The sequence below is a fragment of the Acinonyx jubatus genome, chromosome A3, assembly GCF_027475565.1.
Source record: "Acinonyx jubatus isolate Ajub_Pintada_27869175 chromosome A3, VMU_Ajub_asm_v1.0, whole genome shotgun sequence".
Classification (NCBI taxonomy): domain Eukaryota; kingdom Metazoa; phylum Chordata; class Mammalia; order Carnivora; family Felidae; genus Acinonyx; species Acinonyx jubatus.
In genome coordinates, this window is record NC_069388.1 from 101,367,953 (window position 1) to 101,381,389 (window position 13,437).

The following is a 13,437-nucleotide window of genomic DNA, read 5'->3' on the forward strand; positions in this document are numbered from 1 at the left end:
CATCTTTGTTTGGATTTACTTTGATGTGATTTCATCTTACCAGCACTTCTTCTTTTGGAATACTTGCCTACAGATTACATTCCAGTTTCTTTTTGCTTAAAGGTTTTTCACATGTTGGTTTTGATTTTAATTATAGATTGCTCCAGTTGTGTCAGCGAACTATGGCCCTTCCCGTAGGACGAGGAATGTTTACCTTGTTTTCATACCATCCTGTTCCAACGGAACCACTGCCTATTCCTAAATTGAATTTGACTGGTATGTTAAATTCTGTGCTCAGCAAGAAAGGAAAATGATTAAGTATTATTTTTAGTGGCGTTGTTGAATTGTTTTAGTTAAAACCAAAGAAGTGTTCTTTCTATCCCCAGTGATTTCATATATTATTAATAGCTACTCTAGTGGTTGTCAAAGCTCAAATAGCAAAGCACAGTAAACATTGAGGGACGTAGCATGGAGCCTGTTACTAAGTTTTGCTTTTAATGAAACCATTTCATGATATAAAAAGGCACTTGGGAAAGTTTAGAAAGATACTGATACTGGTGAGGTTATTGAACTTTAAATAATCTTAAAGTAGAATATGTAAATGCTGAAGTACAGTAGTCTCACTTGGTAGGGTTCACTGGTGTTAACATTTTGGTATATATGGTTCTCAGTTTTTTCTATTTTATAATTTTATATGTGCTTAATTATCAGCAAATTTGAATCTGTTTTAGAAATTGTTTTAAAATTTACTGTAGAGGGAGAATCCTTTCATACCTACCAAACATAGGTGTACAATTATATTGTGTATATGTGTAGGTAGGTAGGTATTTGTATACACGTTTTTAATCAACAACTTGAGTTTTTGTTTGCTCCAGAGTATTTTATTTAATGGAATATAGTTTATGTAAACAACCTGGTTTTGTTGGAAGTTATCATTTTTTTGCTATTATAAACATGTTGTCAGGAGGGTGTAGTCATTTAGTTTAATTGCTTTAAAAGTGGAATTCCTAGGACAGCAAGATTTTAAGGCTTTGATATAACATATTGTTAAATTACCTTTCTGATTGGTTGTGTGGATCTTTATTTCTGTGAGATGGAAGTGTGTTCATTTCTCAATATTATGGGTTACAGTGGGTTTTATAGTGCATGCTCACCTAATGCTAGTTTGAATATGTTCTCAAGGTGCCGGTTGTGTACATTGAAATTATCATTGAAAATTCCTGAACTATAATATGTGTGGTTTCATGAGACCTCTACAAAATATATATATTATACATCCAGTAATATATGTAACATATGGAAGTATAATTCCACGGTGTTTTAAGTTGCACAATTTAATAAAATCCAGGGTCCCACTTAGATATGTGGAGATCTTACACATTTAGTAGCATACGGAAAATGAGAGAAGAACACATTTTCATCTTATTATATCTGTTCTGGAGCCCTAATCTTATTTAGAGATACAGCAAGCAGAATTACCTTCAGTATTTGAATTGTTCTCCCTCTTAGAGATGAAGCAGAATGGCAAAATTTGACTAATTACTGAATCTTAGAGAACAGGGTATATAGGTGCTCATTCTATTAGTCTTTCAACTGTTTGAAGGTTTTCATATAAAGAATTTGGGTTAAAAAGAAAATAATCTCATGCAAGGTTGGCAAATGTTAAAATGTATTAAATCTGGGCAGTGATGCTTGGGTGGGTGTTACAATATAAATACATGAATCCTCTTTTTTGTTTTCTGAATACATTTAATTAAATTTGTATATTCAAATTTGCATGTTCTGACATTCATCCAAACTTTTATTTAGCCATTTTGGCAAGCTCTTCCCCCCCAAAAAACCTATTATCTTGTTTTAATAGTAAGTTAATTTAGGAAAAGATACTTTCTTAGAATAAATAGCTCTTTAACTCACACTGTTACACCCTATTTGTACTTGTGTGTTGTTATTCTTATTGAAGAAAATTTGTTTTAGCCTTTGCCTGTCATTTTCTCGTGTGTAAATACTCTGTCTTATGCATATGATGAATTGTCTTAGAAAGTGAGTTTTTTCATTATTAATCTTTCTGCCTTTTGAGAAAGTAAAAGTATACTTCATGAACTTGTCACCCTGTGTGGTGCTGTCATGCACCAGCATTTGAGTTAGCTCTTAGGTACACAAAGTAAAACAAACATATTTTACTTTGTGTGTATGTATATATATACCAACTCCAATTAAGACATTATGCATCTATTTGAAATTTATTTTACATAACTTCAGAACTCCTTTAAAACCATATTTTCAAACGTGTAGTGAACTGTGCAATTTTGTGCAATATTTGGAATAAACATTCATCCATGGCGTGACTTAATTAATACAGAACATTAAAGATATAAAAAGAATTTGTATTTGCCAGTACACAGTGTAAATCAAAACCAAAAGACTCAAGGAATTCTAAGAGAGCATAGAATCATGAACACTTTTTAAAATTTATTTGTTTTAATGTTTATTTATTTTTGAGAGAGAGGCAGAGGGTGAGCAGGGGAGGTGTAGAGAGGGAGACACAGAATCGGAAGCAGGCTCCAGGCTCTGAGCTGTCAGCACAGAGCCCTTGCAGCTCAAACCCACAAACTGCAAGATCATGACCTGAGCTGAAGTTGGATGCTTAACCAACTGAGCCACCCAGGCGCCCTATAATTTACATTGTTCTTAAACATATTGACCATAAAATTTAATTCAGCAAATACTCTTTATGGTTCACTGGGTAACTTGAGTCTATAAAATTATACTTTTTATTGTACTATCTGATTGCAATTTGGTGTCTTTAACAATTGCAAAATTAGATACTTATAGAGAGATAAACATGTATTGATAAGAGCAAATTTTAAAGGTTCTTGTCTCTTTTTAAAGGTCCTTATCTCTTTTTAGAATCTATTTTTCTTTAACGTCCAGAGAAAAATGTAGGATGCATATTTAGAATTAATATCAGTGTCATCAATCACAGGTTAGAGTTTATTATTCATCTAGCTTAACTTTACTGTTAGTCTCCATTTTATTATTTTTTGATTTTTAATTTTATAAATTTCTTTTAATGTTTACTTTTTGAGAGAGAGAGAGAGAGACAGAGTGCAAGCCCGGAAGAGGTAGAGAGAGGAGACAAAGAATCTGAAGCAGGCTCCAGGCTCTGAGCTGTCAGCACAGAGCCAGACGCAGGGCCCAAACTCACGAACTGTGAGATCATGACCTGAGCCAAAGTCATATGGATTCTTAACTGACTCAGCCACCTAGGCGCCCCATTTTATTGTTTTTTAGACCTGTTTTTTTTTTTTAATGTTTATTTTTGAGAGAGACGGAGAGTGAGCGGAGGAGGGGCAGAGAAAGAAAGGGAGACACGGAATCCGAAACAGACTCGAGGCTCTCAGCTGTCAGCACAGAGCCCGATGCGGGGCTGACTCACAAACTGCAAGATCATGACCTGATCCGAAGTCAGATGCTTAACCAACTGAGCCATCCAGGGACCCCCTAGAACTTTTTTTTTTTTTCATTTATTTATTTTGAGAGAGAGAAAGAGAACGTGTATGTGTGAGCATGTTGTGAAGGGGCAGACGGAGAGGGAGACAATCCTGAGCTGGATCTGCGTTGTCAGCGTGGAGCCCAATGTGGGCCTCAAACTCACGAACTATGAGACTGTGACCTGAGCTGAAATCAAGAGTCTGACCCTTAAGCCACCCAGGTGCCTCTTCATTTTTTTTTTTTTAATAAGCTTTTTTCTGTTTGAAAAAAAATTTCAAAGCAGTAGGTATCCTAATCAGATCTGATTAAAGTTAAATTGGCATCAGTTATCTGATTCTAGCCCATGTATTTTAGCAAAAGGATGATGAATTATTTTGTTTTTAAAATAATTATTGTTATTTTTGGGGGGTAGAGTTGACACATAATGTTACATTAGTTTCAGGTGTATAGCGTAGTGATTCAATAACTATGTTATCCTCACCACAAGTATAGGTACCATCTGTCACCACAGAATGTTGTTATAATACCATTGACTATATTCCCAATGCTGCACATTTTATTTCTGTGACTTACTCATTATATAACTGGAAGCCTGTATCTCCTTCCCACTCTCCTGCACCCATTTTGGCCATTGCCCTATTCCCCTCCTTTCTAGTAATCATCACTTTATTCTCTGTATTTATAGGTCTGATTCTGCTCTTTGTTTATTCATTTCTTTTGTTTTTTTAGATTCCACATATAAGTGAGAATATATAGTATTTGCCTTTATCTGTTTGACTTACTTCACTTAGCGTAATACCTTCTAGGTTCATTCATGTTGTTGTAAACGGCAAGATCTCATACCTTTTAATGGCTGAGCAAAATTCCTCTGTGTGTGTGTGTGTATGTGTGTGTGTGTGTGTGTGCGTGTGTGTGTGCTTGTCTCTTTGTGTGTGTATGTGTGTATGTGTGTGCCCATGCTACATCTTTATTCATTTGTTGATGGATGCTTGGGCTGCTTTCATATTTTGGCTATTGTACATAATACTATAGTAAGCATAGGGGTGAATGTATCTTTTCAAATTAATGCTTTTGTTTTTGAGGGGTAGTGAATACCCAGTAGTGGAATTACTGGATTAAATGGTATTTCTGTTTTTAAATTTTTGAGGAACTTCCATAGTGTTTTCCACATTTACATTCTCACTAACAATGCACAAGGGTTCCTTTTTCTCCACATCCTTGTTAACATTTGTTAATTCTTGTCTTTTTGATTCTAACCATTCTGATAGGTGTAAAGTGATATTTCACTGTGGGTTTGATTTGCATTTCCCAGATGATTGGTGACGTTGAATGTCTTCTCATATATGTTAGCCATCTGTATGTCTTCTTTGGAAAGATGTCTATTCAGAATCTCTGCCCATTTTTAATTATATATTTTTTTTGATGTTGACTTGTAGAAGTTGAATATTAACCCCTTATCAGATATATGATTTTCAAATATCTTCTCCCATTCAGTAGGTTGCCTTTTTGTTTTGTTGATGGTTTCCTTTGCTGTACCAAAGCATTTTATTTTGATGTCATCCCACTAGTTTATTTTTGCTTTTGTTTCCCTTGCTTTAGGTGACATAGTTAGAATAATGTTGCTTTGGCTGATATCAAAGAAATTACTGCCTATTTTCTCTTCTAGGAGTTTTTGGTTTCACTTCTTACATTTAGGTCTTTAATCTATTTTTATATCTAGTCTATTTTTATATATGATGTAAAAAAGTGGTCCAGTTTCAGATAATGAATTATTTTAAACAAGTAGTATTTTTCCACCTTGAATCAGGTTTGACGTACATGTATAAAAGTTTAAGTACTCACAGTAACCTAATATCATTCCAACTATTATGGGGTTAAGGGTTTCAAATGTAGAAAAGGTAATCTCGTTTTCAAAAATCTAAATTGAATAATTACGGATTTATGAATTATTACTCTCTCAATTTTAAATTCGTTTGCCTGAATAGGACGGGCCCCTCCTCGGAACACAACAGTAGACCTTAACAGTGGAAACATCGATGTGCCTCCCAACATGACAAGCTGGGCCAGCTTCCACAATGGTGTGGCTGCTGGCCTGAAGATAGCCCCTGCCTCCCAGATCGACTCAGCTTGGATTGTTTATAATAAGCCTAAGCATGCTGAGTTAGCCAATGAATATGCTGGTTTTCTCATGGCCCTGGGTCTGAATGGGCACCTTACCAAGCTGGCTACTCTCAATATCCATGACTACTTGACCAAGGTGAGACTCTCAGCTCCTGGCATTGTGCCTCACCTGGGCCACTGCAGTAGCTCCTAATCGTTCTGTTTGCTCTTCTTTATTTTTGTTCCTCTAAATCCATTGTTCTCACAGCAGGCAGAGTGATCTTTCTAAAGACTTCCCGTGTCCAAACTTTTTAAAGATTTTGCATTGCTCTTGATACACATTCCAGGAGCCTATGTAATCCCACTCATCCAACTTTGCTTTGTATCTCTCATCCCCTTGCTCTCCACATTCCAACCATAGGGACTGGCCATTTGAGCTTCTTGGTAAACCACATTTTTTCACATCAGAGCTTGGCAAACCAAACTCTTTCTCTTGGTGTGAACTCTTCCATTTTTATGTCATAAAAATTCACGCATTTAAAGTCTACAATTCAGTGGTTTTTAGTGTATTCAAAGAATTGTATATCCATTACTGTTGTTAATTTTGGAACATGTTCATCAGTCCATAAAGGAATCTCATAGCCAATAGCAGTAACTCCATTCCCTTTTCCCTCTAGCCTCTGGCAACCACAGGTCTACTTTCTGTCTCTATGGATTTACTGATTCTGGACCTTTCATATAAATGGAATCATAAAATAGGTGGTCTTTTATGACTGGCTTCTTTGTCTTACCATAATGTTTTCAAGGTTTGTTCATGTTGTATCATGTATTAGCACTTCATTCTTTTTTATTGCTCAGTAGATACTCCATTGTATGGATACACTGTATTTATCCATTCATCAGTTAGTGGATATTTGGGTTATTTCTACTTTCTAACTGTTATGATTAGTGATGCTGTAAACACATGCATGTTTTTGTGTGGACGTATGTTTTCATTTCTCTTGGATATATTCCTAGGAGTAGAATTGCTGGGTCATGTGGTAAATGTTTGTTTAAATTTGAGGAACTACCAAACTGTTCCCAGAGTGGCTGTACCTTTTTACGATCCCACCGGCAATACATCAGGATTCTAGTTTCTCCGCATTCTTGCCAACACTTGTCTGTCTTTTTAATTGTAGTCATCCTAGTAGGTGTGAAGTAATATCTTCTTGTTTTGGTTTGCATTTCCCTGATGGCTAATGATGTTGAGCATCTTTTCATGTGTTCATACACCATTTGTAAGTCTTCTTTGGAGAAATGTCTGTTCAGATCCTTTATTTTAAAATTGGGTTGTCTTAACCAAGTTGTATTCTTTATATATTCTAGATACTAAGTTCATTAACAGATAAGTGATTTGCAAAAATTTTCTCCTATTCTGTGGGCAGACTTTTCACTTTCTGATGGTATCCTTGAAGCACAAAAGTTTTTAATTTTAATGAAGTCCAGTTCATCTACTTTTTAATTTTTTTGTTAAAAATTTTTTTTAAATTTATTTTTGAGAGAGAGAGAGAGAGACAGCGTGTGAGCAGGGGAGGGGCAGAGAGAGAGGGAGACACAGAATCCAAAGCAGGCTCCAGGCTCTGAGCTGTCGGCACAGAGCCCAACCCAGGGCTCGAACTCACACACTATGAGATCATGACCTGAGCTGAAGTCAGACACCCAACCGACTGAGCCATCCAGGCGCACCTCATCTATTTTTTTAATTGCTGTGCTTTGGTATCATATTTCATTGCCTAACCCATGGTCCTGTTGGATTTATACCTGTGCTTTCTTCCAGGAGTTTTATAGTTTTAGCTCTTACATTTAGTTCTGTGATCCATTTTAGGGTTAATTTTTGTGAATGATGTAAGGAAGGGGTCCAACTTTATTCTTTTGCATGTGGTCTACAATGATCACAGCACCATTTTCTGAAAAGACTATTCGTTTCTCATTGAGTTGTCATGGCATCTTGTGGTCACTTAACCATTAATGTGAAGGTTTATTTTCTGAATCACATCAGAGCCATTTACATGTTGTTCTCTCACCTGACCTCATTTTCTCTTACTTTCTAAAGCTAATTTCCTCCCTTTCCACTACTTTTCCTGGCTAATTTGTACTAATCCTTCTGGTCCTATTGTAAATTTTACTTCTTCAGAGATTTTTAATAATTCTCCAGCTCCTCCTAATCTAAATTAGGCTTTTTAAAAATACTATTTCATATTATTTTGTGCCTTCTCAGTATACTGCCTTTTAAATAATATATTTGTATATTTTAATCCAACGCTTTTTTCCTCCATTAGGGCACTAGCATTGTGAGAGAAAAGAACTACGTCTGTTTAGTTTGCTGTTATATTGTCACTTCTCACTCTGCCTGTCAGTAAAATTGCTTACTGAAAGTACTGGCAGGCAGTACTGTATTTAAGACTACATATTTGTTTTGGTAGTGATTTACATTTCATTCTACTTTCTACTTTAGGGTCATGAAATGACAAGCATTGGACTGCTCCTTGGTGTTTCTGCTGCTAAACTGGGCACCATGGATATGTCAATTACTCGGCTTCTTAGCATTCACATTCCTGCCCTCTTACCCCCAACGTCCACAGAGCTTGATGTTCCTCATAATGTCCAGGTGGCTGCAGTGGTTGGCATTGGCCTTGTATATCAGGGGACAGCTCACAGGCACACTGCGGAAGTCCTGTTGGCTGAGATAGGTATGGTATTAATAGTGCTGTGTCTTCATAAGTATACATTTTCCACTCTGCAGGAGCCAAAGTAAAAATGATAGTAAAAATCATAAAAATTAAGGGAAAAATAGTAGCTTTTGTTAGAATATTCTCGTGCTAATTTAAAAAAAAGTAATATTTTCTGAGACTGATATTAATGTGCAGATTAATTTGCATGTTTATTTGGTGAGCCCATTGTTGAGCTCCAGATCATATTTAATGAGGTAACCTTTGGTCTTTTTTTTTTCTCTCAGTACCTTTTTTTTTTTTTTTTTTTTTAAGTTTTAGTTATTTTGAGAGAGAGAAAGCGTGTATGCATGTGCTCGCACGAGTCAGTGAGGGGCAGAGAGAGTGGGAGAGAGAATCCCAAGCAGGCTCTACACTGTCAGCGCAGAGCCTGATGTGGGGATCAAACCGACGAATCACAAGATCGTGACCTGAGCGGAAATCAAGAGCTGGATGCTTAACCAACTGAGCCACCCAGGCGCCCCTAAAAGTATAAATTTAGTATCCAGCCAAACTTTTAGAATCCATACACAGAACTTCTGGCACAGTAGGGCTCACTATTATGTAGATTCAAAATAAGCGCCTAGAAATATAACATTTAGCTTAAAAACATTAAGAAATTTTTTTTAATGTTTATTTTTGAGAGAGTGCGAGCATGCGTGCATGTGCAGGGGAGGGGCAGAGAGAGGGAGACACAGAATCTGAAGCAGACTCCAGGCTTTGAGCTGTCAGCACAGAGCCCGATGTGGGGCTCGAACTCACAAACTGCTTGATCATGACCTGAGCCTAAGTCAACCAGCTGAGCCACCCTCGTTTATTTAGCCACCCGTATTTAGCTTAAAAACATAGCATCCTTCTTGTCCATCATTATCATTTGAACATGTTTTTTACCCCCTCTAATGAGTGGATTGGAAATAGCAAAACAAAAACAAAATGCAAGAGATTAAAAATTAAAATGTTTATGAGCACCCTTCAAGAATTTTTTTCTACTTCTTGATAACTTTTTTTTTTTTTCTTAATAAAACCCAATGTTTCACAGTGTCTGAAAGTCATTGCTTTCAAATTGGTACATGAAAAGAACCGTTTTGGGCTTTATTTTGTAGTAAACTGACAACTGTGGATACCATTTGTAGTAATGTATCTTTCTGAGTGAGGTTATATTGAATTCATGGTTCTTACGCAACTTACTAGAAAGTTAATTCTAAGACTTATGATAGAATTTTAAGAGGCCAGCTTGAACTGTGTTATTTTCTTTTACAGGACGGCCCCCAGGTCCCGAAATGGAATACTGCACTGACAGAGAGTCCTACTCCTTAGCTGCTGGCTTGGCCCTGGGCATGGTTTGCTTGGGGGTAAGCCCTCTCTGTGCCTTCAGATGCTTCAGTAATAATTATCTGCATGTTGAGACAAATGATCTTGGTACTTAACTCTGAATACCACTCTGTCTTACTCTGACTTAACCTGATTCTCAGCTCTTTTTTCTTTCTGCATATTTTTCAAAGTGCTAGATTTGGAAATGGAGAGAAATTGTATTGAAAAGTGGGCTTCTATCCCCCTGGCTTAGATGTAAATGCTCATGAATGAACTAAGGGAATAAAGTATCTCCAAGAATCTAGGACATAAGATGAAGTAGCCCCCTCAGACAAAAAAAAAAAAAAAAAAAATAGAAAATTGTGGAAATGTGTATATGATGGGGAGCTTTAAGAGTCTATAGTAGTTGCTAGAGATAAACCATGACCTTCGTTTAGCAGCCTGGTATTCACTGGGATCTCAGAATGTTGCCACCATAGTATTTGCTTTGTGGCAATGTAGTATCACTTTGATCCATCTTTAACCACATCCATGATACATAGTGTAGAATTATCAGAAACGTTTCATTAAATGACTGTCACCTAGAATGTGGGTTCCTTAACCACTAGTACAGTGTTATACTGAAACTAAATTATATAAGGAAAGTTCACTGTCTATTAGGTTTTTGATTCTTCACATTTGACACGTGAATTAAAGAGGCAGATGGTGCAATGGAAAAGCAGCATACTGGAAATTGGGATCTTGATTTGGTTCTGACCAGTGAGTTATGTCATTTAACTACAGTATTGTCGGTTGATTAAGCAACTCCATGGATTGTTTTATATCCTTGTTTATATCCACCCCTGCCAGTTACTAGCTATGTAGCCTTGGGCTTAATATCTTGGTGCCTCACTTTCCTCATCTATAAAATGGTAGCTATTTGGTAGAATTGTTATATTAAGTAAGTTAATCCATGTTAAACATACAGAATAGTACCTGGAACAGAGAAAGTGTTCAGTAAGTTTATTATTGTTGCTGATGGGGCGCCTGGGTGGCTCAGTCAGTTGAGCATCCCACTTCGGCTCAGGTCGTGATCTCGTGGTCTGTGAGTTAGAGCCCTGCGTCGGGCTCTGTGCTGACAGCTCAGAGCCTGGAGCCTGTTTCAGATTCTGTGTCTCCCTCTCTCTCTGCCCCTTCCCCGCTCATGCTCTGTCTCTGTCTCTGTCAAAAATAAACATAAAAAAATATTTATAGTTATTGTTGCTGAAAGAGGTCATAGGCATAGTAATGAAAGGACTCAGGTGCTCATAGTTCAAGTCTCATTTATATATCTAATAATTTTTTTTGTTAGTATCATTAGCTGTATTATAAAGCCTTTATTTTGTGAAATGAAAGTATTAAATATATTAAGTGTTATAATTCTTAATGTGAATAATTAAGAGCTTGTTTGAATATTAAGTAGTAGTTATGAGTAGTCATTATTTTAATTAAAAAAAACCCCACAAAATACACTGCTTTCAAGTTAGTTCATTCTTTTATTTGTCAATTTGTATGTGTTATGGAACTTATTCATAAGATTTCCTTTCACGTGTTTGTTATTTCCTTTTCCAGCATGGCAGTAATTTGATAGGTATGTCTGATCTCAATGTGCCTGAGCAGCTGTATCAGTACATGGTTGGAGGTCATAGGCGCTTTCAAGCAGGAATGCACAGGGAGAAGCATAAATCCCCAAGTTATCAAATCAAAGTAAGTCCATAGTAAAGCAACAGATCAAAATTTTGGAAGCTAAGAAGTGAATTTGCAAATAGTATGTTTCTTAACAACATTTGTATATCTGTTAATTTTAAGCATAGGCCGGAAGAAGAATTTATATTCAGAAGAATTTGTAATATTTCAGAACTCTTTAACATGAATATTTTTTTTGTTTTTGATAGGAAGGAGATACCATAAATGTTGATGTAACTTGTCCAGGTGCCACTCTAGCTTTGGCCATGATCTACTTAAAAACCAATAACAGGTATTGCATTCCCTGACTCCACCCCTTGCCATGATAGTGTGGCTTCCTTTCTGACCTCAGTAGTAAAACCAGAGTAATGAGTTTATTTTCCTTGTATAGATTAGCCTGATTTTAATTCTCTCCAGTACTACAAGTTATATAGATTTTTATCTAGAAACAATATAATCTTGGGGCAGTTTTTATTTTTATTTTTATTTAATTCCCAATTTTTATTTTTATTTTATAGTTGATATCAGTGACAGTAAAAGATGCCCAAATTCCTTTTCATTAATTTTGCATGTTGTTTGAGGATTGGTCAAATCAGAAAAATTTAGCATTATTCTATTCTTGGTTACCATTTGTAAAACTGATTTCTGTTTATTTCAAGAACTTTGGTAATAATCACACCATCTACCTTTCCAAGCCCAATAATTAGTGCTGACACTTGAAAGTGTACGGTTGGCATTTATTCTTTTACATTTTACTTAGAAAAGGTGGGTAGGAGACATTAAACCATAGTTTAAAATTTAAGTCTTTTAATAAAGTTAAAAAATACTCTAAGATTCAAGAGAATTTTCAATGCTATAAATTTCTCCTGTTAGAAAAAGTGAATGTGTGCAGAATTAACAAAGTGGCTAAAAACAGGTACTTACTCATCTGTTTGGATGAATAATGTATGTCAGTGCTTTCTTGGTACTAAAGATACGAACAAAACAAAACTAAAAATATGTGCTCATAAAGCTTATGTCATAGTGGGACAGACAGTCATACATAACAAATACTGTGTTAGAAGGTATTGAGTACTGTGGAAAACAGGGTGGTGGATGGAGTGGGGAGAAGGGTCTGAAATCCGTCTTGGGATTCCCATTATTTTGCCCTCTACTTGAGCAGTAATGCTTACTGATCTCCACCACCACCAGATCTATTGCAGATTGGCTTCGAGCTCCTGACACCATGTATTTGCTGGACTTTGTGAAACCAGAATTTCTCTTGCTTAGGGTATGGTACTTTATGTAGTTTGTTATTTCTGCTAACATGAGGAGTCTTTGGGGTTCTCAAGTTTAGCTTGTGACTATAGATGTTTCTACAAGGGAGACCTTTTACTGTTAATCCATCCTGTATGTAATTGGTAGTATTCTTTTGAAATTTCCCAAATGTAACTTGTAGGAATGCCAGGAAACACAGCCATGTTGATATGTAATACTAGGAGTTGACATTTCAACTTATTACATTATTCAACAAGCAGTAAGTGTCTGGGGCTTCATTACTGCTTTATTTTATATTCTTTAATTATTCTTTAATTATTAAGATGCAGCATTACTATTAAGAGTATAAGTAATGACTGTAACTGTTTGACATCATTGCCTACATTTTTCCCTTGATTCTTTAGTGTTTAAACATGTATGTTTTTAGCATATGAAAGCCTTTAAGTTCTATAGACAGTGGTAAGATTCTGATTTTTCTTTAATGAAGCAATTTAAAACTTGCTTTTAAAAAAAGTCCTCTAAACTTTGATAATAATCAACTCAATTTTAGTTTTTTCTGTGTTAAAATCTAAATCTTCAATTTATTTTAACGAGATTAGCCTCAGGTTGATATTATGTACTGTCTTTTTCAAAATTGCCATCAGTTGGGAACTGATTTTTACATTATTTAATATTATCATTGTTATTTAATGTATGAACTTTGCCTACTCTGATTAGTTTTATCTGTTACATTTTTAAGACACTTGCTCGATGCCTGATTCTGTGGGATGATATTTTACCAAATTCCAAGTGGGTTGATAGCAATGTTCCTCAAGTAAGTATGTATAATAAATATTGTTAGATTGTT

The 13,437-nt window shown here is 35.7% G+C and overlaps 1 protein-coding gene across 4 annotated transcripts in view; it reads left to right on the forward strand.

Moving 5' to 3' along the window:
• Positions 1 to 13,437, forward strand: part of ANAPC1 (anaphase promoting complex subunit 1) — a 96,149-nt gene that overhangs the window by 51,290 nt on the left and 31,422 nt on the right. For all 4 annotated transcript variants that reach the window (XM_027033724.2, XM_053200932.1, XM_053200933.1 and 1 more), the window contains 8 exons: positions 137 to 255; positions 5,457 to 5,728; positions 8,066 to 8,300; positions 9,579 to 9,670; positions 11,220 to 11,354; positions 11,543 to 11,625; positions 12,525 to 12,603; positions 13,330 to 13,404. In XM_027033724.2, coding sequence (XP_026889525.1) covers positions 137 to 255; positions 5,457 to 5,728; positions 8,066 to 8,300; positions 9,579 to 9,670; positions 11,220 to 11,354; positions 11,543 to 11,625; positions 12,525 to 12,603; positions 13,330 to 13,404 — 1,090 coding nt within the window. The remainder of the gene's footprint in view (positions 1 to 136; positions 256 to 5,456; positions 5,729 to 8,065; positions 8,301 to 9,578; positions 9,671 to 11,219; positions 11,355 to 11,542; positions 11,626 to 12,524; positions 12,604 to 13,329; positions 13,405 to 13,437) is intronic.